At 44.8% G+C, this 27,458-nt stretch overlaps 1 protein-coding gene and 1 non-coding gene across 2 annotated transcripts; one reads left to right on the top strand and one right to left on the bottom strand.

The window, feature by feature from the left end:
* Positions 1–190: 190 nt before the first annotated feature.
* LOC133825133 (uncharacterized) lies at positions 191–9,894 on the top strand. The gene is made up of 3 exons (XM_062258120.1): positions 191–578; positions 699–1,147; positions 8,779–9,894. The coding sequence occupies exons 1-3, from the start codon at positions 191–193 to the stop codon at positions 9,892–9,894; spliced, it is 1,953 nt and encodes a 650-aa protein (XP_062114104.1).
* LOC133828270 (small nucleolar RNA R71) lies at positions 557–663 on the bottom strand. The gene has a single exon (XR_009890898.1). It is a non-coding gene; the product is annotated as a small nucleolar RNA R71 (small nucleolar RNA).
* Positions 9,895–27,458: the final 17,564 nt, after the last annotated feature.

Genomic DNA, 27,458 nt, shown 5'->3' with positions numbered 1-27,458 from the left:
TTTTTATTGTAGGTGTATATGTCTGGCGAGACTACAAGCCATAAAGCAATATCTTGAGATATCGTCATCCCACTCTTCAAGGACTATCCCTGACAATCCACTCTTTCATCCTGCAAAGAGAGTCAATCTAGTATAAATACCATTACCATCTGACGATGATTCTAACTCTGAAACATCAGTTAAGTCTCAGATGGCGCACGAAAGGATGTTGAAAGGGTTGGCAGCACCGAATCTAGACCATCAACCTCTGTGTATTCAATATCCAACGTTGGACGTTAACTTTGAACTCAAGTCGAGCCTCATACATTTACTACCATCTTCCCATGGGCTACCAGGAGAGGACCCAAATAAGCATCTGACAGAATTTCACATAGTCTGCTCTAGTATGAAACCAGCTTTAGTAACAGAAAAGCAGATTAAATTAAGAGCATTTCCATTTTCTTTTAAGGATGGTGCAAAGGAATGGATCTATTACCTTCCTCTTGGAACTTTTAATATCTGGAATGAAATGAAGACATTGTTCTTGGAGCGTTACTTCCCAGCATCTAAGGTTGGTAGTATAAAGAAGGAAATCTGTGGCATTCGCCAATAGACTGGGGAGTCATTATATGAGTATTGGGAGAGATTTAAGAGGCTATGTGCTAGCTGCCCCCACCATCTAATAAGTGAACAACTCCTGATCCAATACTTTTATGAAGGACTATTTCCATTGGACAAGAGCATGATTGATGCAGCAAGTGGGGGAGCACTGGTGGACAAGACTCCTGCTGTAGCTAGGAGCTTAATTTCTAATATGGCAGCTAATTCTCAACAGTTTAGAGTTCGTCAAGAAGTTTCAGTTAAGGGATTAAATGAGACAAACTCTAAAGTAGAACAGCAGCTGGCGCAATTAACTAGTATGGTTCAACCGATGGCTTTAGGTCAGCAAGTGAGACCTTGTGGCATATGTCAGTTGGTGGGGCATCCTACTGATGCACGTCCCACACTTCAAGAGGATACCAATGAGAATATAAATGCAATGGGGGGATTCCCAGGGAAACCTAGGCAAAGGTATGACCCTTATGCTATAACTTATAATGAAGGATGGAAGGAACATCCTAATCTTCGATATGGAAATCAACAACAAACTATACCTAATAGACCACCAGTGTTTCCTTATCAACAAAGGCAACAACAAACCTATACACCTCAGCCTCAACAACCTATTACCTCATGTGGATATATCTGTGATCTGTGACTCGAGACGATCCTAGTGAGCAAAGTAGCGAAAAAGTCATGGCGGGGATTTATACCCGGCTCGGGGTGAGCTTAGGGGTATAAATGGGAATTTAGTGAGTATATTGGGGTTTGTTTTGACATTGAGGAATATTATTGGTGATTAATTAGGTATCGGGAGTTAAGCGGGAAATATTAGAGACACTCGAGGAGTTAGCGGGAACTGGGTAAAATGACTAGAATGCCCTTAAGTGGATTAAAGGATTAGAAATAAAGGGGAGGGCATTAAGGTCATTTGGCTTGTAAGGGATAGATATGCTGAGGCTTTATGTTAGTGGGAATTGTAGAAAGTTATAGAAGCCTGAAAGAGAGAAAAGAAGGAAAAGAAAGAAAAGAGAAAAGGAAGGGAAAAACAGAGTTGTTTTCCTTGGAGTCGATTGGTGATCTCTTCACCATTTCTGGGCGTTTTCTTGGAGTAACTTTCAGAGGGGAGTTAGGTCAACTAAGCTATAAGGTTTTTGAGCTAAGCTTGAAGAAATTGGCAGAGGTTTAGCAAGAACATACTAACACTTGACTTGATTAAATGACTTGATTAGCAAGTCTAGCACTTTATAAACACACGGTGTAGCGGTCTTGGCTATCCAAGGCATTACAACTTAGTATCAGAGCATCCTAGGTTTATGGGTCCTGAAGACTGGCTGGATATGTACGTTCGCTGCAAGAGACAAGCTCAACTCAGGGTTTGGTAATTGTGTATGCATGATTATGTATTTAAATGATTTGAGTGAGATATGATTGTTAATATCTGTTTGATGAATAGGGAGCATGAGATACTGATAGGGCCTGGCCCTTGACTATTGCATGGTGTCATTGAGGCGTGCTTATTAGCACTGCTGTGTATGTGAATGAATATCTGGATAAATTGTTATACTTTGATTGTTTGTGAATGATTGGAGTTCCAGTGATGGATTATGAAAGGATTATTACCCTGTCATCATAGCCTAATTGTAGAGTCATTGACTGCAGATTGACTTAAATAGTTATGCATTCAAGAAAATCCACACAACTAGCCGGCAGGTCTGGGGCTAGAGATGATGATCGGGGCCTGACTCCTCCGCCAGTCCCTGAGAACTAGCAGCGGTTAATGGCCGACATGCAGGCTCGGCTTTAGAGTCAAGATGAACAGATTTGAATTCTGCGGCAGGCTCATCTGGGAGTGTTGCCCCTATTGCGCCACCGGCAGTGGTACCTGTGGCACAACCAGTTGAGGTTGGGAACAAGTGGGAACCGTTGTATGAGCGGTTCAGGAAGCAACAACCCCCGATCTTTGAGGGAGGACCTGATCCACTGAAGGCTGAGCAGTGGATGACTATGATCACTACCATACTTGATTTTATGAGAGTGGAAGGACATGACAGGGTGGCCTGTGCCACTTATATGCTGAGGGAGGATGCTCGAATCTGGTGGGAGGTGGCATCACAAACAAGGGATGTTTCTGCATTGACTTGGGAAGGGTTTAAGGACTTGTTTAGTCAGAAGTATTATAATGTTGCCATCAGGGCAGCGAAGATAAATGAGATTGTGGGGCTGGTTCAGGGCAGTATGACAGTTACAGAATATGTCTTGAAGTTTGACAGACTTGCGAAGTTCGCACCAGATCTTGTGCCTACCAATGCAGCTAGGCAGGATAGATTTATCAGAGGGTTGAATGCTATGATAGCCCAACATGTAAGAATTACCACAGTTCCTGGAGGAACAACTTATGCCCAGGCTGTGAAGAAGGCCCTCGCCACTGAGGAAGCGGAGAATAAGATATGGAGGGAGAGTCTCGTGAAAAGGGAGGGCCGCAGGGCGGTGCCTCCATATTCTGGTTCTGGTAGGGACGGAGGCCCCAGTGATTTGAAGAGAAAGACTCCTGATGCTCCGATCGCTCTTGGTCCTGATAGGAGAGGTCGGGGTACTCAGGGTGGTCGTCAGGGAGGCGGTGATTCATGGAGGACTTATTCGGAGTGCAAGAGATGCCATCCGGGCGAGTGTCGAGCTAAGGCTTGCTATGTGTGTGGGGTGGTGGGACACCTTAGGAAGGATTGGCCGACAGTGAAGAAGGAAGAGACAGGGAAGGTGGACAGCTTGACTCCAGCTCGAGTGTTCACCCTGATGCAGGCGGAGGCCGAGGCTAGTCCCTCGGTAGTGACAGGTCAGCTTTCTAGTGCTAGCATTCCTTTTACTGTGTTGATTGATTTTGGTGCTACGCATTCATTTGTATCTGATAAGGTGATTGATAGACTGTGTAGACCTAGTGAGTATAGTACTTCAGGGTTTGGGACTATATGGCCTACAGGAGAACTGGTAGTATCTAGGAGGTGGATTAGAGCACTGCCAGTGATAGTTGATGGTAGGGAGTTATCAGTAGACTTGATTGAGTTGAGTATGGAGGACTTTGATATGATTCTAGGTATGGATTGGCTGGTTAGATATGGAGCTACCATTGACTGTAGGAAGAAGATGGTGACTTTTGAGCCAGAGGGCGAGGATCCCTTTGTTTTTGTGGGAGCGATGCATGGACCCCGTGTACCCAGGATATCTGCGTTGAGAGCCAGAGACTTGTTACAGGGTGGATGTATGGGTAAGCTGGCTAGTGTGGTGGATACCTCCAGAGTTTCACTAGTAGGACCGGAGGAGACTAGATTGGTTTGCGAGTTCTTGGATGTGTTTCCTGAGGATTTGCCTGGGTTGCCGCCGCATAGAGAGATCCAGTTTGTCATTGAGTTGGCGCCAGGGACAGAGCCAGTGTCGAGGGCACCATATAGAATGGAACTGGCGGAACTGAAAGAATTAAAGATACAACTGCAGGAGCTTCTGGATTTGGGGTTCATCAGGCCTAGTTACTCACCATGGGGTGCTCCAGTTTTGTTTGTAAAGAAGAAGGATGGGACTTTGAGAATGTGTATCGACTACTGAGAATTGAACAAGTTGACCATCAAGAATAAGTATCCCCTACCAAGGATTGATGGCTTGTTCGATCAGCTGCAGGATAAGACGGTGTTCTCAAAGATTGATCTTCGATCTGGTTATCACCAGCTGAGGATCAAGGATGAGGACATACCTGAGACGGCCTTTCGAACGCAGTATGGGCACTATATGTTCTTGGTCATGTCTTTCGGTTTGACCAATGCCCCAGCAGCCTTTATGGATCTAATGAACAGGGTGTTCAAGGATTTCCTAGATCAGTTTGTTATTGTCTTCATCGATGACATCTTGGTGTATTCTAGTTCAGAGGCAGAGCACGAGCTTCATCTTCGGCAGGTTCTTCAGAGGCTGAGGGAGGATCAGTTGTACGCTAAGTTTAAGAAGTGTGAGTTCTGGTTACCTGAAGTGACATTCCTTGGACATATCGTAGGGGTAGATGGGATTAAGGTGGATCCATCTAAGATAGAGGCGGTTAAGGATTGGCCGAGGCCAAGGAATGCCTCGGAGGTGCGGAGTTTTCTTGGGTTGGCAGGTTACTACAGACGGTTTGTAGAGGGCTTCTCGAAGATAGCAGCACCAATGACAGAATTGATGATGAAGAATCTAAAGTTTATCTGGTCAGACAAGTGTGAAGGCAGTTTCCAAGAGTTGAAGCGATGACTTATTACAGCACCAGTGTTGAGTCTTCCTTTGGGGGAAGGGAAGTTTGTTGTCTGCTGTGATGCATCGAGGTTGGGCTTAGGCTGTGTGTTGATGCAGAATGAGAAGGTTATAGCTTATGCATCACGGCAGCTGAAGGAGTATGAGCAGCGGTATCCTACCCATGATTTGGTGTTAGCAGCAGTGGTATTCGCGCTGAAGATTTGGCGGCATTACTTGTATGGGGAGAAGTGCGAGGTATACACTGACCATAAGAGCCTGAAGTATTTCTTTACACAGAAGGACCTGAACATGAGATAGAGACATTGGCTAGAGTTGGTAAAAGATTATGATTGTGATATTCTTTACCATCCGGGGAAAGCCAACGTGGTGGCGGATGCATTGAGCCGCAGAGGTCCAGGTCAGTTGTATAGTTCTATCCAGATCTCAATGGAGTTAGCTGATGAGATGGTTAGAGCAGGGATAGAATTGGTGGTAGGATGGTTGGCTAATATTACTCTGCAGTCGACCCTGCTAGAGCGGATTAGAGAAGGGCAGTTGGCTGACGAACAGTTACAGAGGGTTAGAGAGGATGTCTTAGCGGGAGTAGCTAAGGACTATTCTGTTTCTAAGGTTGGATTACTACGGTATCAGGGACGGATTTGTGTTCCAGCTGATGAGGGGATCAGACAGGAGATACTGGACGAGTCTCATACGACGCCGTACTCACTTCATCCGGGTACCACGAAGATGTATCAGGATCTGCGAACTTTGTATTGGTGGCCCGGGATGAAGAAGGATGTGGTAGAGTACGTTGCTAGATGCTTAACCTGTCAGTAGGTGAAAGCTGAGCACCAGCGACCAGTAGGGTTGCTTCAGCCTTTGGGTATTCCTGAATGGAAATGGGAGGACATTACTATGGATTTTGTGGGAGGTTTACCCAGGACAGTTGGACTTCATGACTCGGTGTGGGTAATAGTGGATAGATACACCAAGTCAGCCCATTTTCTTCCAGTGAGGTCGACATATACTGTGAATCAGTATGCTGAGTTGTATGTGAGGGAGATCGTACGTCTCCATGGGGTTCCTAAGTCTATAGTGTCAGACCGGGATCCTATCTTCACTTCCAAGTTTTGGGGTGGTTTACAGAAGGCTTTGGGGACTCATTTGAAGTTCAGTACAGTCTTTCATCCTCAGACTGATGGACAGTCTGAGAGGACGATCCAGGTGTTGGAGGATATGCTCAGAGCATGTGTGATTGAATTTGAGGGTTCATGGAGTAAGTATCTTCCGTTGATTGAATTTTTGTATAACAATAGTTATCAATCAACGATTGGAGTGGCTCCCTATGAGATGTTGTATGGGAGGAAGTGTAGGTCACCCATTCATTGGGACGAGATGGGTGAGAGGAGATATTTGGGGCCAGATATGGTTCAGAGGACAAGTGAAGCTATAGAAAAGATCCAGGCTAGGATGCTCGCATCTCAGAGTAAACAGAAAAGCTACGCTGATCCTAAGCGTAGGGACGTGGAGTTCCAGGTTGGGGACCACGTCTTTCTCCGAGTTTCACCAGTGTGAGGGAGGAGGTTTGGGAAGAAGGGCAAGTTAAGCCCTAGATTCATTGGACCATTCGAGATCCTGGAAAGGGTTGGTCAGGTGGCTTACAGGTTGGCTTTGCCACCATCGTTGTCTGGAGTTCATGACGTATTCCACGTTTCCATGCTTCGAAAGTACGTCTCAGATGTAACTCATGTGTTGAATTATTAAGATTTGGAGTTACAGGCAGATTTGGCTTATGAGGAGCAACCAGTTCAGATTCTGGATCGGAAAGATAAAGTATTGCAGAATAAGACGATTCCTCTGGTTAAAGTGTTGTGGAGGAATAGTAAGGTCGAGGAGGCGACCTGGGAGCTTGAGACAGTGATGCAGGATCAGTATCCTGAGTTGTTCAGGTAAATTTCGAGGATGAAATTCTCATTAGGAGGGGATAGTTATAACGACCCAAATTTGCTAATAAGGTTTAAGGGCCTTGATTAGTGTGCCTGGAGGGCATAATGGGAATTATGTGTGATTTTAATGAGTAAGATGAATGATTATGATTTAAAGCATGTTTTATGACTACCTGAATATTTGAGATGCATGACTACGTATATTAGTATGCATGTAGGCCCTGATTAGGTCAGAAGGGCATAATCGTAATTTTGGCCATTATGGGCATAACTGCTTTGATATATGTGATAACTATCGAGACCACATTATTATGTGGATATATCTATGATCTGTGACTCGAGACGATCCTAGTGAGCAAAGTAGCGAAAAAGTCATGGCGGGGATTTATACCTGACTCGGGGTGAGCTTAGGGGTATAAATGGGAATTTAGTGAGTATATTGGGGTTTGTTTTGACATTGAGGAATATTATTGGTGATTAATTAGGTATCGGGAGTTAAGCGGGAAATATTAGAGACACTCGAGGAGTTAGCGGGAACTGGGTAAAATGACTAGAATGCCCTTAAGTGGATTAAAGGATTAGAAATAAAGGGGAGGGCATTAAGGTCATTTGGCTTGTAAAGGATAGATATGATGAGGCTTTATGTTAGTGGGAATTGTATAAAGTTATAGAAGCCTGAAAGAGAGAAAAGGAAAGGAAAAACAGAGCTATTTGGGGATGCATGTGCTTGAGTTCTAGGTATTTGGGGTGCTTGGGATGAATGGAGTATGTTCATAAGGTTGTTTTTGAGTTTGGTAAAGGTTTGGAGAAGTTTTGGTTGAGTTTGGTTCGAGGAAATCGCAGGAAAGGAAAGCTGGTGTTTGTATGTCTGTGACTAGCGCTACAGCGCTAGCCTTTGGGCGCTGTAGCACTAGGTCAAGCTTCCAGGGGGATTTTTCTTCTGTTTGTAGCGCTGTAGTGCCCTCCCATGAGCGTTGTAGCGCTACCCTGTCTTCTGAAGGGGATTTTAGGGTTGTTTGCAAGGGGTTTTGACCAAGGGTTTGGGGTTTGATTCCACCCCCTTGTTTGGTAGAACTAGGACTTCCCAAGGGCTCGGGATTGGCCCCGAGGCTAGGTTTTGGACTTGAGGATTGATGATGACTTTGGCCTATGGTTTTGGTTAGGTGAGCGCTAGGGCTCGAGGGGGATCGTGCTCAAGGAGTCAAGTGATCAAAGCTAGCAAATTGAATGGGATGGGACTAAGTGCTCCCGATATTTGTATCATGTCAGTGATGGTATTATGCCATGGGATTTGTAAAAGCGGCCTAAGAGTGTCGTACACAATATTTGTGCACAGGGCGCGACTTGGCCACTAGTAGCCAAGGACAGCTTAATATTCACTGAGCTCGGTTTAACCGGGCCAGAGTCAGTGGGATAATGGAGGGAGCAGCCTAAGAGCGCTAGCCCTAGTTATCATTTGTGCAGTGATATATGATATGAGTTGATATGTTTAGTATGTTGAATACTTGATTATATTGGATGATTATATGGTTGAGAACTTGTGATGCAATGTGAGATACTGACTTGTCTGTTGATTGCTTATGCTCTGTTGTTGTGTTTTCTTGCTGGGCCTTGGCTCACGGGTGCTACGTGGTGCAGGTAAAGGCATAGGCAAGCTGGACCAACCTTGAGATGGAGAGCTGTGGGGTTGAGTGTACATAGCCAGCTGTTCGATCGCCATGGTCGAGCAGTGGATTAGGACAAGGATTGCCTAACTGTCCGTTTTGCCTTAGTATGGCTTGATATTGTATATAAACCTTGTGTCTTTTGTAAACGGTCTATAAACTTAATATTTTTGGGATCCCGTGTAAACAGATAATGTTTCTTAATGAAAATGCGACTTTTGAGACCAAGACATTTTAACCCTAGTTCCTCTATAGTTTCAGTAACACACTTTTAATTAAATGATTTGATTAGCAAGTCTAGCACTTTATAAACACACGGTGTAGCAGTCTTGGCTATCCAGGGCGTTACACAACAAGACAAAGATGAAACCCCAACCACATCACCCAAACCTAAACCCACTATTCCTACTTATGTTACTACTCCTCCATTTCCTATTCGTTTGAGAAAGACAAAGAAAGATGAAGTTGAACAAGAAGTACTGGAGACTTTTTGCAAGGTTGAGATAAACATTCCTTTACTTGATGCCATTGAGCAAGTACCTCGATATGCTAAGTTTTTAAAGGAGTTATGTACCAATAAGAGGAAGTTAAAAGGGAATGCAAAGGTGAGTATGGGGGAAAATGTCTCAGCGGTTCTTCAAAAGAAACTTCCACCAAAGTGTAAGGATCATGGCACCTTCACTATTCCTTGCACTATTAGCAATGATGTGATTGAAAGATGTATCTTATATTTGGGTGCCTCAATCAATGTAATGCCGTACTCTATTTATACCTCTTTGAATTTGGGATCCCTAGAAGAAACAGAGGTGATCATACAATTAGCAGATCGTTCTAATGCCTATCCAAGGGGAGTAGTAGAGGATGTATTGGTTAAAGTCAATGAATTGGTTTTTCCGGTAGACTTTTACATTCTTGATATGGAAGATGACTCACTTCCATGTTCTACACCAATATTATTGGGAAGGCCATTCTTAAAGACAGCTAGAACTAAGATAGATGTTCATGAGGGAACTTTGACCAGGGAGTTTGATGGTGAGGTGATTCGCTTTAATATTTTTGAGGCTATGAAGTATCGAAGTGATGTTCCTTTAGTTTCTTCAATTGATATTCTAGACTCATTGTCACAAAGAATTCTGGATTTACATGGAGAGGATGGGTTAGATGTTGTTTTGAGGGAACCAATAGACTTGAAGGAAGATGATGTCACTACTGAATTAAAGGAGACAGTGGCTACACTTAATAGTGGTGGAGAGGTATTTAAAGCGGTGTCGTTCTTAGAGTTTCCTGTTTCTCATGAGAAACTTCAACCATCTGTTAAATCACCACCCAAGCTTGAATTAAAACCACTACCGGAGCTTCTCAAATATGTCTACTTAGGTGAGAGAGAGACATTACTAGTTATTATCACCACAAAACTTACCCAAGTACAAGAGGATCATTTGATAAGGGTACTTTGAGAATACAAAATAGCCATAGGGTGGACCATAGCAGATATCAAGGGAATAAGCCCAACTATGTGTGTAATGACCCAAATTTGCTAATAAAGCTTAGGACCTTGATTAGCATGTCTGGAAAGACATAAGTGATTTATTGTTATAATATGTGAATTTGTATGAATATGTGATTAGTGATGCATGTTTAGGTGAATTAAATATGCATGTGGGCCCCGTTTGGTTATTAAGGGCATGTTTGTAATTTTAGCCCGTTGAGGGAATAAATGTGATAATTGTAATAATTGTGATATACTTGTCATATATCTGTGTTGCACGATCCGAGACAGTCTTAGGGAACGGTTAGCTAGAAAGTCACAACGGGGTCGAAAACCCGACTCGAGGCGAGTTGAGGGGTATTTCAGCAATTAGATGTTTTATGGGGTTATCGAGGTATGGAAATAAATATTTTGAGATATATTTGAAGATAGAATGTTTAGGAGGGAATATTGGGGAAAATTTACCATTTTGCCCTCGGGGACGTTTTTGGTACCTCGAGCCTTGAGGTAACCTTAGAAATTTAAGTTAAATAAAACAAAACCAAAGAAGCTTTTAGAAAATTAGGAACCGACCCTCTTTCTTCCTCTCTCTCTCTCTCTTGGAGTTTCTCTGTTTGGAAGCTTGGAGAATTTGTGGAGAAAACTAATCAAAGACTAAGTAGTTTGAGTTGGGATTTTGGGAGGTAGAGGCTTGGAGCTTAGGGAACTAATCCAGGGACTCAACTTTACTCAAGGTAAGCTCTAAACTTAGTGAATTATACTAGTTTTCTGTTGAAATTTTAGAGTGTTGCATGTGTGTTGGGTGAAGAATCATAATTGAGTTTGATGAGGTTTTGAGCTGGAATTTTTGTTAGGTTTTGTTACTGAGTCCATGGTATAACTTCTGTGATGATTAGCTTGGGTTGTTGGGTTGATTTTGGGGTTAATTGGATTGGTTTTTGTGGTGAAAATGGTGAGCTTTTCTGGGTTTGAGGGGTTGGGCCGCGACATTGTTCTTGCTGAGCTGCAGCCCCTTAGAACACCTAGGCGCCTGGTTACCACAAGTTCAGCAAGTGTTAGTTCTGGTTACCACAAGTTACATTTATGGGCCATATAATCAGTAAGGAGGGGATTCTGGTTGACCCAAGTAAGATTGAGGCAGTGAGAGACTGGCCTAGACCGATCAATGTTCCTGAAGTGAGGAGTTTTCTGGGGTTAGCAGGGTATTATAGGCGATTTTTTGAGGGGTTCTCCAGGATAGCTACGCCATTGACAAAATTGACAAAGAAGAAGACAAAGTATGTTTGGACAGACACATGTGAGAACAGTTTTAAAGAGTTGAAGCAGTGACTGATCACCGCGCCAGTGTTAAGTTTGCCGAAAGACAATGAGAAGTTCGTGGTTTATTGTGATGCTTCCAAACAAGGTTTAGGGTGTGTGTTAATGCAAGCTTGGAAGGTGATAGCCTACGCATCGAGACAGTTAAAGGAGTATGAGCAGATATATCCCACGCATGATCTAGAGTTGGCAGCGGTGGTATTCGCACTTAAGATTTGGAGACATTATTTGTATGGTGAGAAGTACGAGATATACACCGACCATAAGAGTTTGAAGTACTTCTTTACCCAGAAGGATCTGAATATGCGCCAGAGACGGTGGCTAGAGTTTGTTAAGGATTATGACTGTGATATCCTATACCATCCTGGGAAGGCTAATGTGGTTGCTGATGCATTGAGTCAGAAAGGCCCAGGACAGTTGTTCAGTTCGAGATAGATATCCGATGAGCTAGCGGAGGAGATGACTAGAGCGGGTATAGAGTTGGTGGTTGGTCGATTAGTCAACATCACTCTTCAGTCTACGCACCTTGAGAGGATCAAGGAGGCACAGGGGAATGATTCCCAGTTGAAGGGTCATAGGGAGAACGTCTTAGTCAGAGCGGCTAAGGACTTCTCTATCTCGGAGACAGGGTTACTGAAGTACAAGGGTCGGATCTGTGTTTCGATGGATTCTGATATCTGGCGGGAGATCTTAGATGAATTGCATACCACTCCTTATTCCTTACATCCAGGTACGACGAAGATGTATCAGGATCTGAGAGCTTTGTATTAGTGGTCGGGCATGAAGAAGGATGTGGTGGATTATGTTGCTAAGTGCTTAACGTGTCAGCAAGTTAAGGCTGGGCATCAGAGGCCGGCAGGGTTTTTGCAGCCTCTAGGGTGTAACGCCCTACCTCCTTAGAGCCGTTACTAAGTGAGTTTGAAAACGTGCTTTCAACTCGCTAACCGAGGTTTTAGGTCAAATAGTGTAATTAAGCCATATACAGAGGAAAAACTTTAGAAATAACACCATAGCATTGAAAATCATAAAAGTTTGACACCTGGGATCCCAAAATATAGTTTAAAAATATTTACAACATAAAAATTGAACCAAGTCGACTAAACGACAAAATCTAAGTTTATTTACAAACATCTCCCAAAATCCTCTGGCTGTGGCAGCCAAGCTGGCCAAACATGTACACGCTGCTTCATGCCTGCTACACTCATGGTTGGTTGGCCTTCTCTTTACCCTTACCTGCACCACAGAGCATCTATGAGCCGAAGCCCAGCAAGAAAACCCACAAACAGATAACATATGCAACACATATATCAAGCATATAAACAGGCCACCAATTGGCTAAGCACATACGGCCTGGCCGTCCCAAGCGTTTGCCAAGCCCTGGGTTTGCAGACCACGCCGTGAGGATATCCCAGGTATCCTTTTAGGGTCTCGCCCTGGCAACTCGCACTCCACGTGCTCAACGCTGCTCCCGGCCCCTTGCCGTTCTCGGCCTTGCACTCAACATGCCCAATGCTGTTCCCAGCCTTTCGTCGTTCTCAGCCTACACCGTTACCGACTCTTGCTGATCATTCACATGATAACATACATAGCATAACAAGCAAGTACATAATTCTAGCATATTCAGTTAAAGGGTTACACCCCGCAGTTCTAACATATTGGGCTCAGCCCTGCATACCAATTATATTCAAACGCATTGGGCTTAGCCCTGCACACAAGCTCTATGGGAACAAGGGTTTTCTTACCTGAGTCCCGAGCTCTCCGAGCACCGATGCCCCGATCACAGTCCTCTAACTTGAGCCTCTCCGAAACCCTAGTCACAATATATTAACAATATCCATCCATCAAGTTCTAATCCAATAAATAACTTTAAGCCATAACCCTAACCTCCGGGACCTTGAATTCTATCAATCCGGGTGATAAAATCCATCCCAAGCCTTAACCATTGAATTCTCAAGCCTAAACACCCATAAAAATGCAGACTAGCACTAAGAGTCGTGGCCCCACCCCCAAGAGTCGCAGCTAGCCTCAAAATAGAGGCTAGCACACCCCTGCAACACACACGGGTCGCGGCGCGCATGAACTCCTCGGCCACACTCGACCGCTCGTGCACACGAGTCGCGGCCCTCACCTCCAAACCCATAATTTTCCATCTTCTTCCCTGCATTTTCCTCAAGCTAACTCACTCAAAACTTACCTAACAAACCCAGATAATTAACACACACATTCCAGCTCAATATCAACATTAAAACCCCATTAAAATCTGCTCCAAAACTTAGCTAAAACACTTATGACAGATCAAATTAACCAACATGCAAACTCCAACAACCAGCAGCAAATCTAAGCATAATATTATAATTAAAGCTTACCACTTGCTGAACTAAATCTCTGAAGTTGATCCTTAATCTACAAGCTCCTAGCTCCCAAGATTTCCCAACTGAGTTCCTCTAACTTCTAGCTGTTTTCTCCAAGTTCTCCTTAAGCCTCCAAAGAGAAGATATCCACTTGTTTAGAGAGAAAGAATGAGTCGTTTCCTTAAGTGTTCTGTATAGTTCTAAGGTTTGTCTTATTCAACTTATGTCTATGTGGTTACCTCAAGGCTCGGGGTACCAAAACGTCCCCGAGGGAAAAATGGTAAATTTCCCCAGTATTCCCTCCTAGACATTCTATCCTCAAATATATCTCCAAATATTTATTTTCATATCCCAGTAATCCCATAACACACCTAGTACCCAAATTACCCCTCGACTCACCCCGAGTCTAAATCTCAACCCTGTTGTGACTTTCCGATTAACTGCTCCCCAGGACTGTCTCGGATCGTGCTGCATAGACATATCACATATATATCGCATTTATCACATTTATGCCCCTAATATCCAGACGGGGCCCACATGCACATTTAACTCAACTAAACATGCATCATTATCATATATTCACATAAATCCACATATAAGCGTATTAAATCATTTATTGCCCTCCAGGCACACTAATAAAGGCCCTAAGCCCGATTAGCAAATTCGGGTCGTTACATAGGGGTTCCAGAGTGGAAGTGGGAGGTTATTACCATGGACTTCGTGGTTGGTTTGCCGAAGACCGTGGGACACCATGACTCACTGTGGGTGATTGTGGATAGGTACACCAAGTCCGCCCACTTTTACCTACCAGGACGACTTATACTGTGGAGCAGTATGCTGAGTTATATGTGAAGGAAATTGTTCGACATCATGTGTAACGACCCAAATTCGCTAATAAGGCTTAAGGGCCTTGATTAGCATGCCTGGAGGGCATAATGGAGATTACGTGTGATTTTAGTGATTAAGATGTATAATTATGATTTAAAGCATGTTATATGATTACTTGAGTACTTGAGATGCATGACTATGCGTGTTTGTATGCATGTAGGCCCAGATTAGGGTAGAAGGGCATAATCGTAATTTTGGCCATTAAGGGCATAACTGCTTTGATATATGTGATAATTGTTGAGACCACATTATTATGTGGATATATCTGCGATCTGTGACTCGAGACGATCCTAGTGAGCTAAGTAGCGGAAAAGTCATAGCGGGGATTTATACCCGGCTCGGGGTGAGCTCACGGGTGTAAATGGGAATTTAGTGGATGAGCTGGAGATTATTGTAACATTGAGGAATGCTATTGGTGATTAATTAGGTATCGGGAATTAAGCGGGAAATAATAGAGACATTCGAGGAAGTAGCGGGAATTAGGTAAAATGACTAAAATGCCCTTAAGTGGACTAAAGGATTAGAGTTAATTGGGAGGGCATAAAGGTCATTGGACTCTTAAGGATGGGTATTACTGAGGTTTTAAGTTAGTGGAATTTATAGAATATCAAGGAAGTCTGAAAAAGAAGGGAAAAGGAAGAGGGAAAACAGAGAGAGTTTCTCTAAAGTCGGTTTACACTTTCCTTCATCTGTTTCTGGAGAATTTCTGGAGTAAAGCTTAGAGGAGAGCTGGGATAACTAAACATCAAGGATCTTGACCTAAGACTAAGGAATTGACAAAGGTTTAGCAGGGTTTCACCAACACTTGAGGTAAGGTTCTAGAGTTCATCCATTTCTGTTTCTGGTTTTTAAGTTGTGGTGCTTGAATTGAATTGAATGGAACTTTGGGGAATTCAGGCTTAGGGCTGAGGAGTAGCAAGCCAAGGGAGCCTAGGGATAGCTTGTGGGGGAAATTTTATCTAAGGTATGAATTCTAAGCTTTAGTTCTGATGTTCAGCTGGTTTATGTTGGGTTTTGGAGTTTGGAGGTGGCTATGGTGAATTTTGAGTTTGTGATTGCATGTGCTTGGATTTTAGATGTTTAGGGTGTTTGGGATGAGTGGAGTGTGGTCATGAGGTTGTTTTTAAGTTTGGGTAAGAGTTGGAAGAGGTTTGGTTGAGGATGGCTCGAGAAAATCGCATAAGGGAAATTTTGGGTGTTGGGCTGTCTGTGACTAGCGCTACAGCGCTAGCCTTTGGGCGCTGTAGCGCTAGGCCATTTTGCTGGAACGGTTTTGGCTTCTGTCTGTAGCGCTATAGCGCCCTCCCAAGAGCGATGTAGCGCTACCCTGCCTTCTGAAGGGGATTTTAGGGTAATTTGCAAGGGTTTTTGACCTAAGGTTTGGGGTTTGGTTCCACCACCTTGTTTGGTGGAACTAGGTCATCCCGGGGGCTCGGGATTGGCCCTGGGGCTAGGTTTTGAACTTGAGGGTTGATGTTGACTTTGGCCATGATTGTGTTTAGGTGAGCGCTAGGGCTCGAGTGGGATCGTGCTCAAGGTGTCGAAGGATTAAAGCTATTGAATTGAAAGGTAAGAAAACTGCACCCGAATGTATGGTTGTGAATGGGACTAAGGGCTCCCGAAAGTTGTATTGTGTCATCGTTGGTATTATGCCAAGGGACACGTATAAGCGGTCTAAGAGTACCGTTCATGAATTTAGCGCGCGGAGCGCGAATTGGCCATTGAGTGCCGGAAATAAAAGGATAACAGAGGGAGCTGCCTGTGAGCGCTAGCCCTGGTTATCGTTTGTGCATTATGTATTTGATGAGATGCTTAGTATATGAAATACTTGATTGATGATACACTTGAGTTGATGAGATGCTATAAGTGTAATTCATTTGTTGCTAGTTGTTCATGCTCTGTTGTTTCTATGTTTTCTTGCTGGGCCTTGGCTCACGGGTGCTTCGTGGTGCAGGTAAGGGCAAGGGCAAGCTGGACCAAGCCTGAGGTGGAGAGCTCCGAGGTGAAATGTACATAGCCAGCCGTTCGATCACCACGGTCGAGAAGTGTGTCAGGACAGAGATTACCTAACAGCTCGCTTTTGCCTTAGTATGGCCAGTTGATGTATCTAAACGTTGTAACTTTTGTAAATGGATTTTAAACTGTCAATTTTGGGATCCCATGTACGTAAACAATGTTTAGTAGTGAAAACGTACTTTTGAGACCAAAACACTTTTAACCCTAGTTCCTCTACTATTTCAGTAACACGCTTTTACTTTAATGACTTGATTAGCAAGTCTGGCACTTTATAAACACACAGTGTAACGGTCTTGGATATCCAGGGCGTTACAACTTGGTATCAGAGTGTCCTAGGTTTATGGGTCCTGAAGACTGGCTGGGTATGTACATTCGCTGCGGGAGACAAGCTCAACTCAGGGTTTGGTAACTGTATATGCATGATTATGTGTTTAAATGATTTGAGTGAGATATGAACGTTGATATCTGTTTGATGAATAGGGAGCATGAGATTCTGATAGGGCCTGGCCCTTGACTATTGCATGATGTTATTGAGGCGTGCTTATTAGCATTGCTGTGCTTGTGGATGAATATCTGGATAAATTATTATACTTGCTTGCTTGTGAATGATTGGAGTTTCGGTGGTGGATTGTGGAGAGATTATCACCCTGTCATCTTAGCCTAATTGCCGAGTCGTTGTTTGCAGATTGACTTGAATAGATATGCGTTCAAGGAAATCTACACGACAAGCCGGCAGGTCTGGGGCTAGAGAGGATGATCAGGGTCCAACCCCTCCGCCAGTCCCTGAGAACTGGCAGCAGTTAATGGTAGAAATGCAAGCTAGGCTTCAGAGCCAAGATGAGTTGATTAGAATGTTGCAGCAAGCTCCATCTGGGAGTGTTGCCCCTGCTGGGCCACCGGCACTGGTACCTGTGGTACAGCCTGTTGATGTTGGCAATAAAGTGGAACCGTTGTATGAGCGGTTCAGGAAGCAGCAGCCCCCGATCTTTGAGGGTGGGCCAGATCCACTAAAAGCTGAGCAGTGGATGACCTTGATTACCACTATACTTGATTATATGAAAGTAGAGGGACATGATAGGGTGGCCTGTGCCACTTATATGTTGAGAGAGGATGCCCTAATCTGGTGGGAGGTGGCGTCACAGACTAGAAATGTTGCTGCAATGACATGGGAGGAGTTTAGAGATTTGTTCAATCAGAAGTACTATAATGTTGCCGTCAGGGCAGCAAAGGTGAATGAGTTTGTGGGCCTTGTTCAGGGCAGTTTGACTGTTACGGAGTATGCCTTGAAATTTGATAGACTTGCAAAGTTTGCACCGGATCTTGTTCCTACCGATGCGACCAGGTTAGACAGATTTGTTAGAGGGCTAAATGTCATGATAGCTCGGGATGTAAGGATTACTACAGTTCCTGGGGTGACCACCTATGCCCAAGCTGTGGAAAGGGCTCTGACTGCTGAGGAAGCAGAGAATAGGATTTGGAGGGACAGTGCAGCAAGAAGGGAGGGCCGAAGGCCGGTGCCTCCATATTCTGGTTCTAGTAGAGGTGGAGGTATCAGTGCTTTGAAGAGAAAGACTCCTGAAGCCCCAATTGCTCCTAGGTTTGATAGAGGAGGTCGGGGTATTCAGGGGGGCCGTCGGGGAGGCGGCGATTCGTGGAGGACTTACCCGGAATGCACAAGGTGCAAGAGACGCCATTTGGGCGAGTGTCAGGCTAAGGCCTGTTATGTATGCGGGGTGGTGGGACACCTCAGAAAAGATTGCCCAACGGTGAAGAAGGGCGAGGCAGGGAAGGTGGACAGCTTGACTCCAGCTCGAGTGTTCACTTTGACGCAGGCAGAGGCCGAGGCTAGTCCCTCGGTAGTGACAGGTCAGCTTTCTAGTGCTGGCACTTCTTTTACTGTTTTGATTGATTCTGGTGCTACGCATTCATTTGTTTCTGATAGGGTAATTGATAGATTGTGTAGACCTAGTGAGGTTAGAGCTTCAGGGTTTGGGACTATATTGCCTACGGGAGAGCTGGTGGTGTCTAGGAGATGGGTTAGGGCACTGCCAGTGTTAGTTGATGGTAGAGAGTTGTCAGTGGACTTGATTGAGTTGAGTATGGAGGACTTTGACATGATCTTAGGTATGGATTGGCTGGTTAGATACGGAGCTACCATTGACTGTAGAAAGAAAATGGTGACTTTTGAGCCAGAGGGTGAGGATCCCTTCGTTTTTGTGGGAGCGGTGCGTGGACCCCGTGTACCCAGGATTTCTGCGTTGAGAGCCAGAGATTTGCTATAGGGTGGATGTATAGGCTTTTTGGCTAGTGTGGTAGATACCACCAAGGTTTCACCAGTTGGACCGGAGGAGACCAGACTGGTTTGTGAGTTCTTGGATGTGTTTCCTGAGGATTTGCCTGGGTTACCGCCGCGTAGGGAGATTGAGTTTGTTATTGAGTTAGCACCAGGGACAGAGCCAGTGTCGAGGGCACCACACAGGATGGCACCAGCGGAACTGAAAGAGTTAAAGATACAATTGCAGGAACTTCTGGATATAGGGTTCATCAGACCTAGTTATTCGCCATGGGGTGCTCCAGTTTTATTTGTTAAGAAGAAGGATGGAACTCTGAGAATGTGTATTGACTATCGGGAACTGAATAAGTTAACTATTAAGAATAAGTATCCCCTACCGAGGATTGATGACTTGTTCGATCAGTTGCAGGGTAAGATGGTGTTCTCAAAGATTGATCTTCGATCTGGTTATCACCAGCTGAGGATCAAGGATGAGGACATACCTAAGACAGCTTTCCGGACGCATTATGGGCACTACGAGTTCTTGGTCATGTCTTTTGGTTTGACCAATGCCCCAGCAGCCTTTATGGATTTAATGAACAGGGTATTCAAAGATTTTCTAGATCAGTTTGTTATAGTCTTCATCGATGACATCCTGGTGTATTCCGGTTCAGAGGCAGAGCACGAGTTTCATCTTCGATTGGTTCTTCAGAGGTTGAGGGAGCATCAGTTGTATGCTAAGTTTAAGAAGTGCGAGTTCTGGTTACCTGAAGTGACATTCCTTGGACACATTGTAGGTGCAGATGGGATTAAAGTAGATCCGTCTAAGATAGAAGCAGTTAGAGATTGGCCGAGGCCAAGGAACGCCTCAGAAGTGCGAAGTTTCCTTGGTTTGGCAGGCTACTACAGGCGGTTCGTAGAGGGCTTCTCAAAGATAGCAGCACCGATGACAGAATTGACAAGAAAGAATCTAAAGTTCATTTGGTCAGACAAGTGTGAGGGCAGTTTCCAGGAGTTGAAGCGACGACTTATTACAGCGCCAGTGTTGAGTTTGCCTTCGGGGGAAGGGAAGTTTGTGGTATACTGTGATGCATCAAGGTTGGGTTTAGGCTGTGTGCTGATGCAGAATGAGAAGGTGATAGCTTATGCATCACGACAGCTGAAGGAGTATGAGCAGCGGTATCCTACTCATGATTTGGAGCTGGCAGCAGTGGTTTTTGCTCTGAAGATTTGGCGGCATTATCTTTATGGGGAGAAGTGCGAGGTGTACACCGACCATAAGAGCCTGAAATATTTCTTTACGCAGAAGGACCTGAATATGAGACAGAGGCGTTGGTTGGAGTTGGTGAAAGATTATGATTGTGATATTCTTTACCATCCAGGAAAAGCCAATGTGGTGGCTGATGCATTGAGCCACCGAGGTCCAGGTCAGTTGTATAGCTCCGTTCAGATCTCAAGGGAGTTAGCTGATGAGATGGTTAGAGCGGGGATAGAATTGGTAGTGGGCCAGTTGGCCAACATTACTCTACAGTCGACCTTGCTAGAGCGGATCAGAGAGGGGCAGTTGACAGACGCTCAGCTACAGGGAGTTAGAGAGGATGTTTTAGCAGGAATAGCTAAGGACTATTCTGTTTCAGAGGTTGGCTTACTTCGGTATCAGGGGCGGATTTGTGTTCCAGCTGACGAGGGGATTAGACGAGAAATATTAGATGAGTCTCATATGACGCCGTACTCGCTTCACTCGGGTACCACAAAGATGTATCAGGATTTACGGACTTTGTATTGGTGGCCCGGGATGAAGAAGGATGTAGTAGAGTACGTTGCCAGATGCTTAACCTGTCAACAGGTGAAAGCTAAGCATCAGCGACCAGCAGGGTTGCTTCAGCCTTTGGGTATTCCTGAGTGGAAATGGGAGGATATTACTATGGATTTTGTAGGAGGTCTACCCCGGACAGTAGGGTTTCATGATTCAATATGGGTTATAGTGGATAGATACACCAAGTCAGCCCATTTCCTTCCAGTGAGGTCAACTTATACTGTGGATCAGTACGCTGAGTTGTACGTGAAAGAGATCGTACGTCTCCATGGGGTTCCTAAGTCGATTGTGTCAGACCGAGATCCTATCTTCACTTCCAAGTTTTGGGGAGGTCTGCAGAAAGCTTTGGGGACTCAGTTGAAGTTTAGTACAGCTTTTCATCCTCAGACTGATGGACAGTCTGAGAGGACGATTCAGGTATTGGAGGATATGCTCAGAGCCTGTGTGATTGATTTTGAGGGTTCATGGAGTAAGTACCTTCCGTTGATTGAGTTCTCGTACAATAATAGTTATCAGTCAACAACTGGAGTGTCTCCCTATGAGATGTTATATGGGAGAAAGTGTAGATCACCCATTCATTGGGATGAGATGGGTGAGAGGAGATATTTGGGGCCAGATATGGTTCAGAAGACAAGTGAGGCCATAGAGAAGATTCGGGCTAGAATGCTCGCTTCACAGAGTAGACAGAAAAGCTACGCTGATCCTAAGCGCAGAGACGTGGAGTTTCAGGTTGGTGATCACGTCTTTCTTCGAGTTTCACCTCTGCGAGGGGTGAGGAGATTTGGTAAGAAGGGCAAGCTAAGCCCTAGGTTCATTGGACCATTCGAGATCCTGGAAAGGATTGGTCAGGTGGCTTACAGGTTAGCTTTGCCACCATCATTGTCTGGAGTTCATGACGTGTTCCATGTTTCCATGCTTCGGAAATATGTCTCAGATGTGACTCATGTGTTGAGGCATGAAGATTTGGAGTTACAGGCAGATTTGGCTTATGAAGAACAACCGGTTCAGATCTTGGATCGGAAAGATAAAGTATTGCGGAATAAGACGATCCCTCTGGTTAAAATACTATGGAGGAATGCTAAGGTCGAGGAGGCGACCTGGGAGCTTGAGACAGTGATGCGGGATCAGTATCCCGAGTTGTTCAGGTAAATTTCGAGGACGAAATTCTTATTAGCAGGGGATAGTTGTAACGACCCAAATTCGCTAATAAGGCTTAAGGGCCTTGATTAGCATGCCTGGAGGGCATAATGGAGATTACGTGTAATTTTAGTGATTAAGATGTATAATTATGATTTAAAGCATGTTATATGATTACTTGAGTACTTGAGATGCATGACTATGCGTGTTTGTATGCATGTAGGCCCAGATTAGGGTAGAAGGGCATAATCGTAATTTTGGCCATTAAGGGCATAACTGCTTTGATATATGTGATAATTGTTGAGACCACATTATTATGTGGATATATCTGCGATCTGTGACTCGAGACGATCCTAGTGAGCTAAGTAGCGGAAAAGTCATAGCGGGGATTTATACCCGGCTCGGGGTGAGCTCACGGGTGTAAATGGGAATTTAGTGGATGAGCTGGAGATTATTGTAACATTGAGGAATGCTATTGGTGATTAATTAGGTATCGGGAATTAAGCGGGAAATAATAGAGACATTCGAGGAAGTAGCGGGAATTAGGTAAAATGACTAAAATGCCCTTAAGTGGACTAAAGGATTAGAGTTAATTGGGAGGGCATAAAGGTCATTGGACTCTTAAGGATGGGTATTACTGAGGTTTTAAGTTAGTGGAATTTATAGAATATCAAGGAAGTCTGAAAAAGAAGGGAAAAGGAAGAGGGAAAACAGAGAGAGTTTCTCTAAAGTCGGTTTACACTTTCCTTCATCTGTTTCTTGAGAATTTCTGGAGTAAAGCTTAGAGGAGAGCTGGGATAACTAAACATCAAGGATCTTGACCTAAGACTAAGGAATTGACAGAGGTTTAGCAGGGTTTCACCAACACTTGAGGTAAGGTTCTAGAGTTCATCCATTTCTGTTTCTGGTTTTTAAGTTGTGGTGCTTGAATTGAATTGAATGGAACTTTGGGGAATTCAGGCTTAGGGCTGAGGAGTAGCAAGCCAAGGGAGCCTAGGGATAGCTTGTGGGGGAAATTCTATCTAAGGTATGAATTCTAAGCTTTAGTTCTGATGTTCAGCTGGTTTATGTTGGGTTTTGGAGTTTGGAGGTGGCTATGGTGAATTTTGAGTTTGTGATTGCATGTGCTTGGATTTTAGATGTTTAGGGTGTTTGGGATGAGTGGAGTGTGGTCATGAGGTTGTTTTTAAGTTTGGGTAAGAGTTGGAAGAGGTTTGGTTGAGGATGGCTCGAGAAAATCGCATAAGGGAAATTTTGGGTGTTGGGCTGTCTGTGACTAGCGCTACAGCGCTAGCCTTTGGGCGCTGTAGCGCTAGGCCATTTTGCTGGAAGGGTTTTGGCTTCTGTCTGTAGCGCTATAGCGCCCTCCCAAGAGCGATGTAGCGCTACCCTGCCTTCTGAAGGGGATTTTAGGGTAATTTGCAAGGGTTTTTGACCTAAGGTTTGGGGTTTGGTTCCACCACCTTGTTTGGTGGAACTAGGTCATCCCGGGGGCTCGGGATTGGCCCTGGGGCTAGGTTTTGAACTTGAGGGTTGATGTTGACTTTGGCCATGATTGTGTTTAGGTGAGCGCTAGGGCTCGAGTGGGATCGTGCTCAAGGTGTCGAAGGATTAAAGCTATTGAATTGAAAGGTAAGAAAACTGCACCCGAATGTATGGTTGTGAATGGGACTAAGGGCTCCCGAAAGTTGTATTGTGTCATCGTTGGTATTATGCCAAGGGACACGTATAAGCGGTCTAAGAGTACCGTTCATGAATTTAGCGCGCGGAGCGCGAATTGGCCATTGAGTGCCGGAAATAAAAGGATAACAGAGGGAGCTGCCTGTGAGCGCTAGCCCTGGTTATCGTTTGTGCATTATGTATTTGATGAGATGCTTAGTATATGAAATACTTGATTGATGATACACTTGAGTTGATGAGATGCTATAAGTGTAATTCATTTGTTGCTAGTTGTTCATGCTCTGTTGTTTCTATGTTTTCTTGCTGGGCCTTGGCTCACGGGTGCTTCGTGGTGCAGGTAAGGGCAAGGGCAAGCTGGACCAAGCCTGAGGTGGAGAGCTCCGAGGTGAAATGTACATAGCCAGCCGTTCGATCACCACGGTCGAGAAGTGTGTCAGGACAGAGATTACCTAACAGCTCGCTTTTGCCTTAGTATGGCCAGTTGATGTATCTAAACGTTGTAACTTTTGTAAATGGATTTTAAACTGTCAATTTTGGGATCCCATGTACGTAAACAATGTTTAGTAGTGAAAACGTACTTTTGAGACCAAAACACTTTTAACCCTAGTTCCTCTACTATTTCAGTAACACGCTTTTACTTTAATGACTTGATTAGCAAGTCTGGCACTTTATAAACACACAGTGTAACGGTCTTGGATATCCAGGGCGTTACAACTTGGTATCAGAGTGTCCTAGGTTTATGGGTCCTGAAGACTGGCTGGGTATGTACATTCGTTGCGGGAGACAAGCTCAACTCAGGGTTTGGTAACTGTATATGCATGATTATGTGTTTAAATGATTTGAGTGAGATATGAACGTTGATATCTGTTTGATGAATAGGGAGCATGAGATTCTGATAGGGCCTGGCCCTTGACTATTGCATGATGTTATTGAGGCGTGCTTATTAGCATTGCTGTGCTTGTGGATGAATATCTGGATAAATTATTATACTTGCTTGCTTGTGAATGATTGGAGTTTCGGTGGTGGATTGTGGAGAGATTATCACCCTGTCATCTTAGCCTAATTGCCGAGTCGTTGTTTGCAGATTGACTTGAATAGATATGCGTTCAAGGAAATCTACACGACAAGCCGGCAGGTCTGGGGCTAGAGAGGATGATCAGGGTCCAACCCCTCCGCCAGTCCCTGAGAACTGGCAGCAGTTAATGGTAGAAATGCAAGCTAGGCTTCAGAGCCAAGATGAGTTGATTAGAATGTTGCAGCAAGCTCCATCTGGGAGTGTTGCCCCTGCTGGGCCACCGGCACTGGTACCTGTGGTACAGCCTGTTGATGTTGGCAATAAAGTGGAACCGTTGTATGAGCGGTTCAGGAAGCAGCAGCCCCCGATCTTTGAGGGTGGGCCAGATCCACTAAAAGCTGAGCAGTGGATGACCTTGATTACCACTATACTTGATTATATGAAAGTAGAGGGACATGATAGGGTGGCCTGTGCCACTTATATGTTGAGAGAGGATGCCCTAATCTGGTGGGAGGTGGCGTCACAGACTAGAAATGTTGCTGCAATGACATGGGAGGAGTTTAGAGATTTGTTCAATCAGAAGTACTATAATGTTGCCGTCAGGGCAGCAAAGGTGAATGAGTTTGTGGGCCTTGTTCAGGGCAGTTTGACTGTTACGGAGTATGCCTTGAAATTTGATAGACTTGCAAAGTTTGCACCGGATCTTGTTCCTACCGATGCGACCAGGTTAGACAGATTTGTTAGAGGGCTAAATGTCATGATAGCTCGGGATGTAAGGATTACTACAGTTCCTGGGGTGACCACCTATGCCCAAGCTGTGGAAAGGGCTCTGACTGCTGAGGAAGCAGAGAATAGGATTTGGAGGGACAGTGCAGCAAGAAGGGAGGGCCGAAGGCCGGTGCCTCCATATTCTGGTTCTAGTAGAGGTGGAGGTATCAGTGCTTTGAAGAGAAAGACTCCTGAAGCCCCAATTGCTCCTAGGTTTGATAGAGGAGGTCGGGGTATTCAGGGGGGCCGTCGGGGAGGCGGCGATTCGTGGAGGACTTACCCGGAATGCACAAGGTGCAAGAGACGCCATTTGGGCGAGTGTCAGGCTAAGGCCTGTTATGTATGCGGGGTGGTGGGACACCTCAGAAAAGATTGCCCAACGGTGAAGAAGGGCGAGGCAGGGAAGGTGGACAGCTTGACTCCAGCTCGAGTGTTCACTTTGACGCAGGCAGAGGCCGAGGCTAGTCCCTCGGTAGTGACAGGTCAGCTTTCTAGTGCTGGCACTTCTTTTACTGTTTTGATTGATTCTGGTGCTACGCATTCATTTGTTTCTGATAGGGTAATTGATAGATTGTGTAGACCTAGTGAGGTTAGAGCTTCAGGGTTTGGGACTATATTGCCTACGGGAGAGCTGGTGGTGTCTAGGAGATGGGTTAGGGCACTGCCAGTGTTAGTTGATGGTAGAGAGTTGTCAGTGGACTTGATTGAGTTGAGTATGGAGGACTTTGACATGATCTTAGGTATGGATTGGCTGGTTAGATACGGAGCTACCATTGACTGTAGAAAGAAAATGGTGACTTTTGAGCCAGAGGGTGAGGATCCCTTCGTTTTTGTGGGAGCGGTGCGTGGACCCCGTGTACCCAGGATTTCTGCGTTGAGAGCCAGAGATTTGCTATAGGGTGGATGTATAGGCTTTTTGGCTAGTGTGGTAGATACCACCAAGGTTTCACCAGTTGGACCGGAGGAGACCAGACTGGTTTGTGAGTTCTTGGATGTGTTTCCTGAGGATTTGCCTGGGTTACCGCCGCGTAGGGAGATTGAGTTTGTTATTGAGTTAGCACCAGGGACAGAGCCAGTGTCGAGGGCACCACACAGGATGGCACCAGCGGAACTGAAAGAGTTAAAGATACAATTGCAGGAACTTCTGGATATAGGGTTCATCAGACCTAGTTATTCGCCATGGGGTGCTCCAGTTTTATTTGTTAAGAAGAAGGATGGAACTCTGAGAATGTGTATTGACTATCGGGAACTGAATAAGTTAACTATTAAGAATAAGTATCCCCTACCGAGGATTGATGACTTGTTCGATCAGTTGCAGGGTAAGATGGTGTTCTCAAAGATTGATCTTCGATCTGGTTATCACCAGCTGAGGATCAAGGATGAGGACATACCTAAGACAGCTTTCCGGACGCATTATGGGCACTACGAGTTCTTGGTCATGTCTTTTGGTTTGACCAATGCCCCAGCAGCCTTTATGGATTTAATGAACAGGGTATTCAAAGATTTTCTAGATCAGTTTGTTATAGTCTTCATCGATGACATCCTGGTGTATTCCGGTTCAGAGGCAGAGCACGAGTTTCATCTTCGATTGGTTCTTCAGAGGTTGAGGGAGCATCAGTTGTATGCTAAGTTTAAGAAGTGCGAGTTCTGGTTACCTGAAGTGACATTCCTTGGACACATTGTAGGTGCAGATGGGATTAAAGTAGATCCGTCTAAGATAGAAGCAGTTAGAGATTGGCCGAGGCCAAGGAACGCCTCAGAAGTGCGAAGTTTCCTTGGTTTGGCAGGCTACTACAGGCGGTTCGTAGAGGGCTTCTCAAAGATAGCAGCACCGATGACAGAATTGACAAGAAAGAATCTAAAGTTCATTTGGTCAGACAAGTGTGAGGGCAGTTTCCAGGAGTTGAAGCGACGACTTATTACAGCGCCAGTGTTGAGTTTGCCTTCGGGGGAAGGGAAGTTTGTGGTATACTGTGATGCATCAAGGTTGGGTTTAGGCTGTGTGCTGATGCAGAATGAGAAGGTGATAGCTTATGCATCACGACAGCTGAAGGAGTATGAGCAGCGGTATCCTACTCATGATTTGGAGCTGGCAGCAGTGGTTTTTGCTCTGAAGATTTGGCGGCATTATCTTTATGGGGAGAAGTGCGAGGTGTACACCGACCATAAGAGCCTGAAATATTTCTTTACGCAGAAGGACCTGAATATGAGACAGAGGCGTTGGTTGGAGTTGGTGAAAGATTATGATTGTGATATTCTTTACCATCCAGGA

The sequence above is a fragment of the Humulus lupulus genome, chromosome 3 (genome assembly GCF_963169125.1).
Source record: "Humulus lupulus chromosome 3, drHumLupu1.1, whole genome shotgun sequence".
Classification (NCBI taxonomy): Eukaryota; Viridiplantae; Streptophyta; class Magnoliopsida; order Rosales; family Cannabaceae; genus Humulus; species Humulus lupulus.
The sequence above is the reverse complement of the archived record's forward strand: the minus strand, read 5'-3'. Positions and strand labels throughout refer to the sequence as shown.

Excerpts from the sequence above, each read along its gene's own strand:
- LOC133825133 (XM_062258120.1), top strand. The coding sequence starts at position 191 with ATGGCGCACGAAAGGATGTTGAAAGGGTTGGCAGCACCGAATCTAGAC. Across the intron at positions 579-698 it reads TATAAAGAAGGAAATCTGTG|GACTATTTCCATTGGACAAG; the intron begins GCATTCGCCAAT and ends ACTTTTATGAAG. Across the intron at positions 1,148-8,778 it reads CTATACCTAATAGACCACCA|GGCGTTACACAACAAGACAA; the intron begins GTGTTTCCTTAT and ends TTGGCTATCCAG.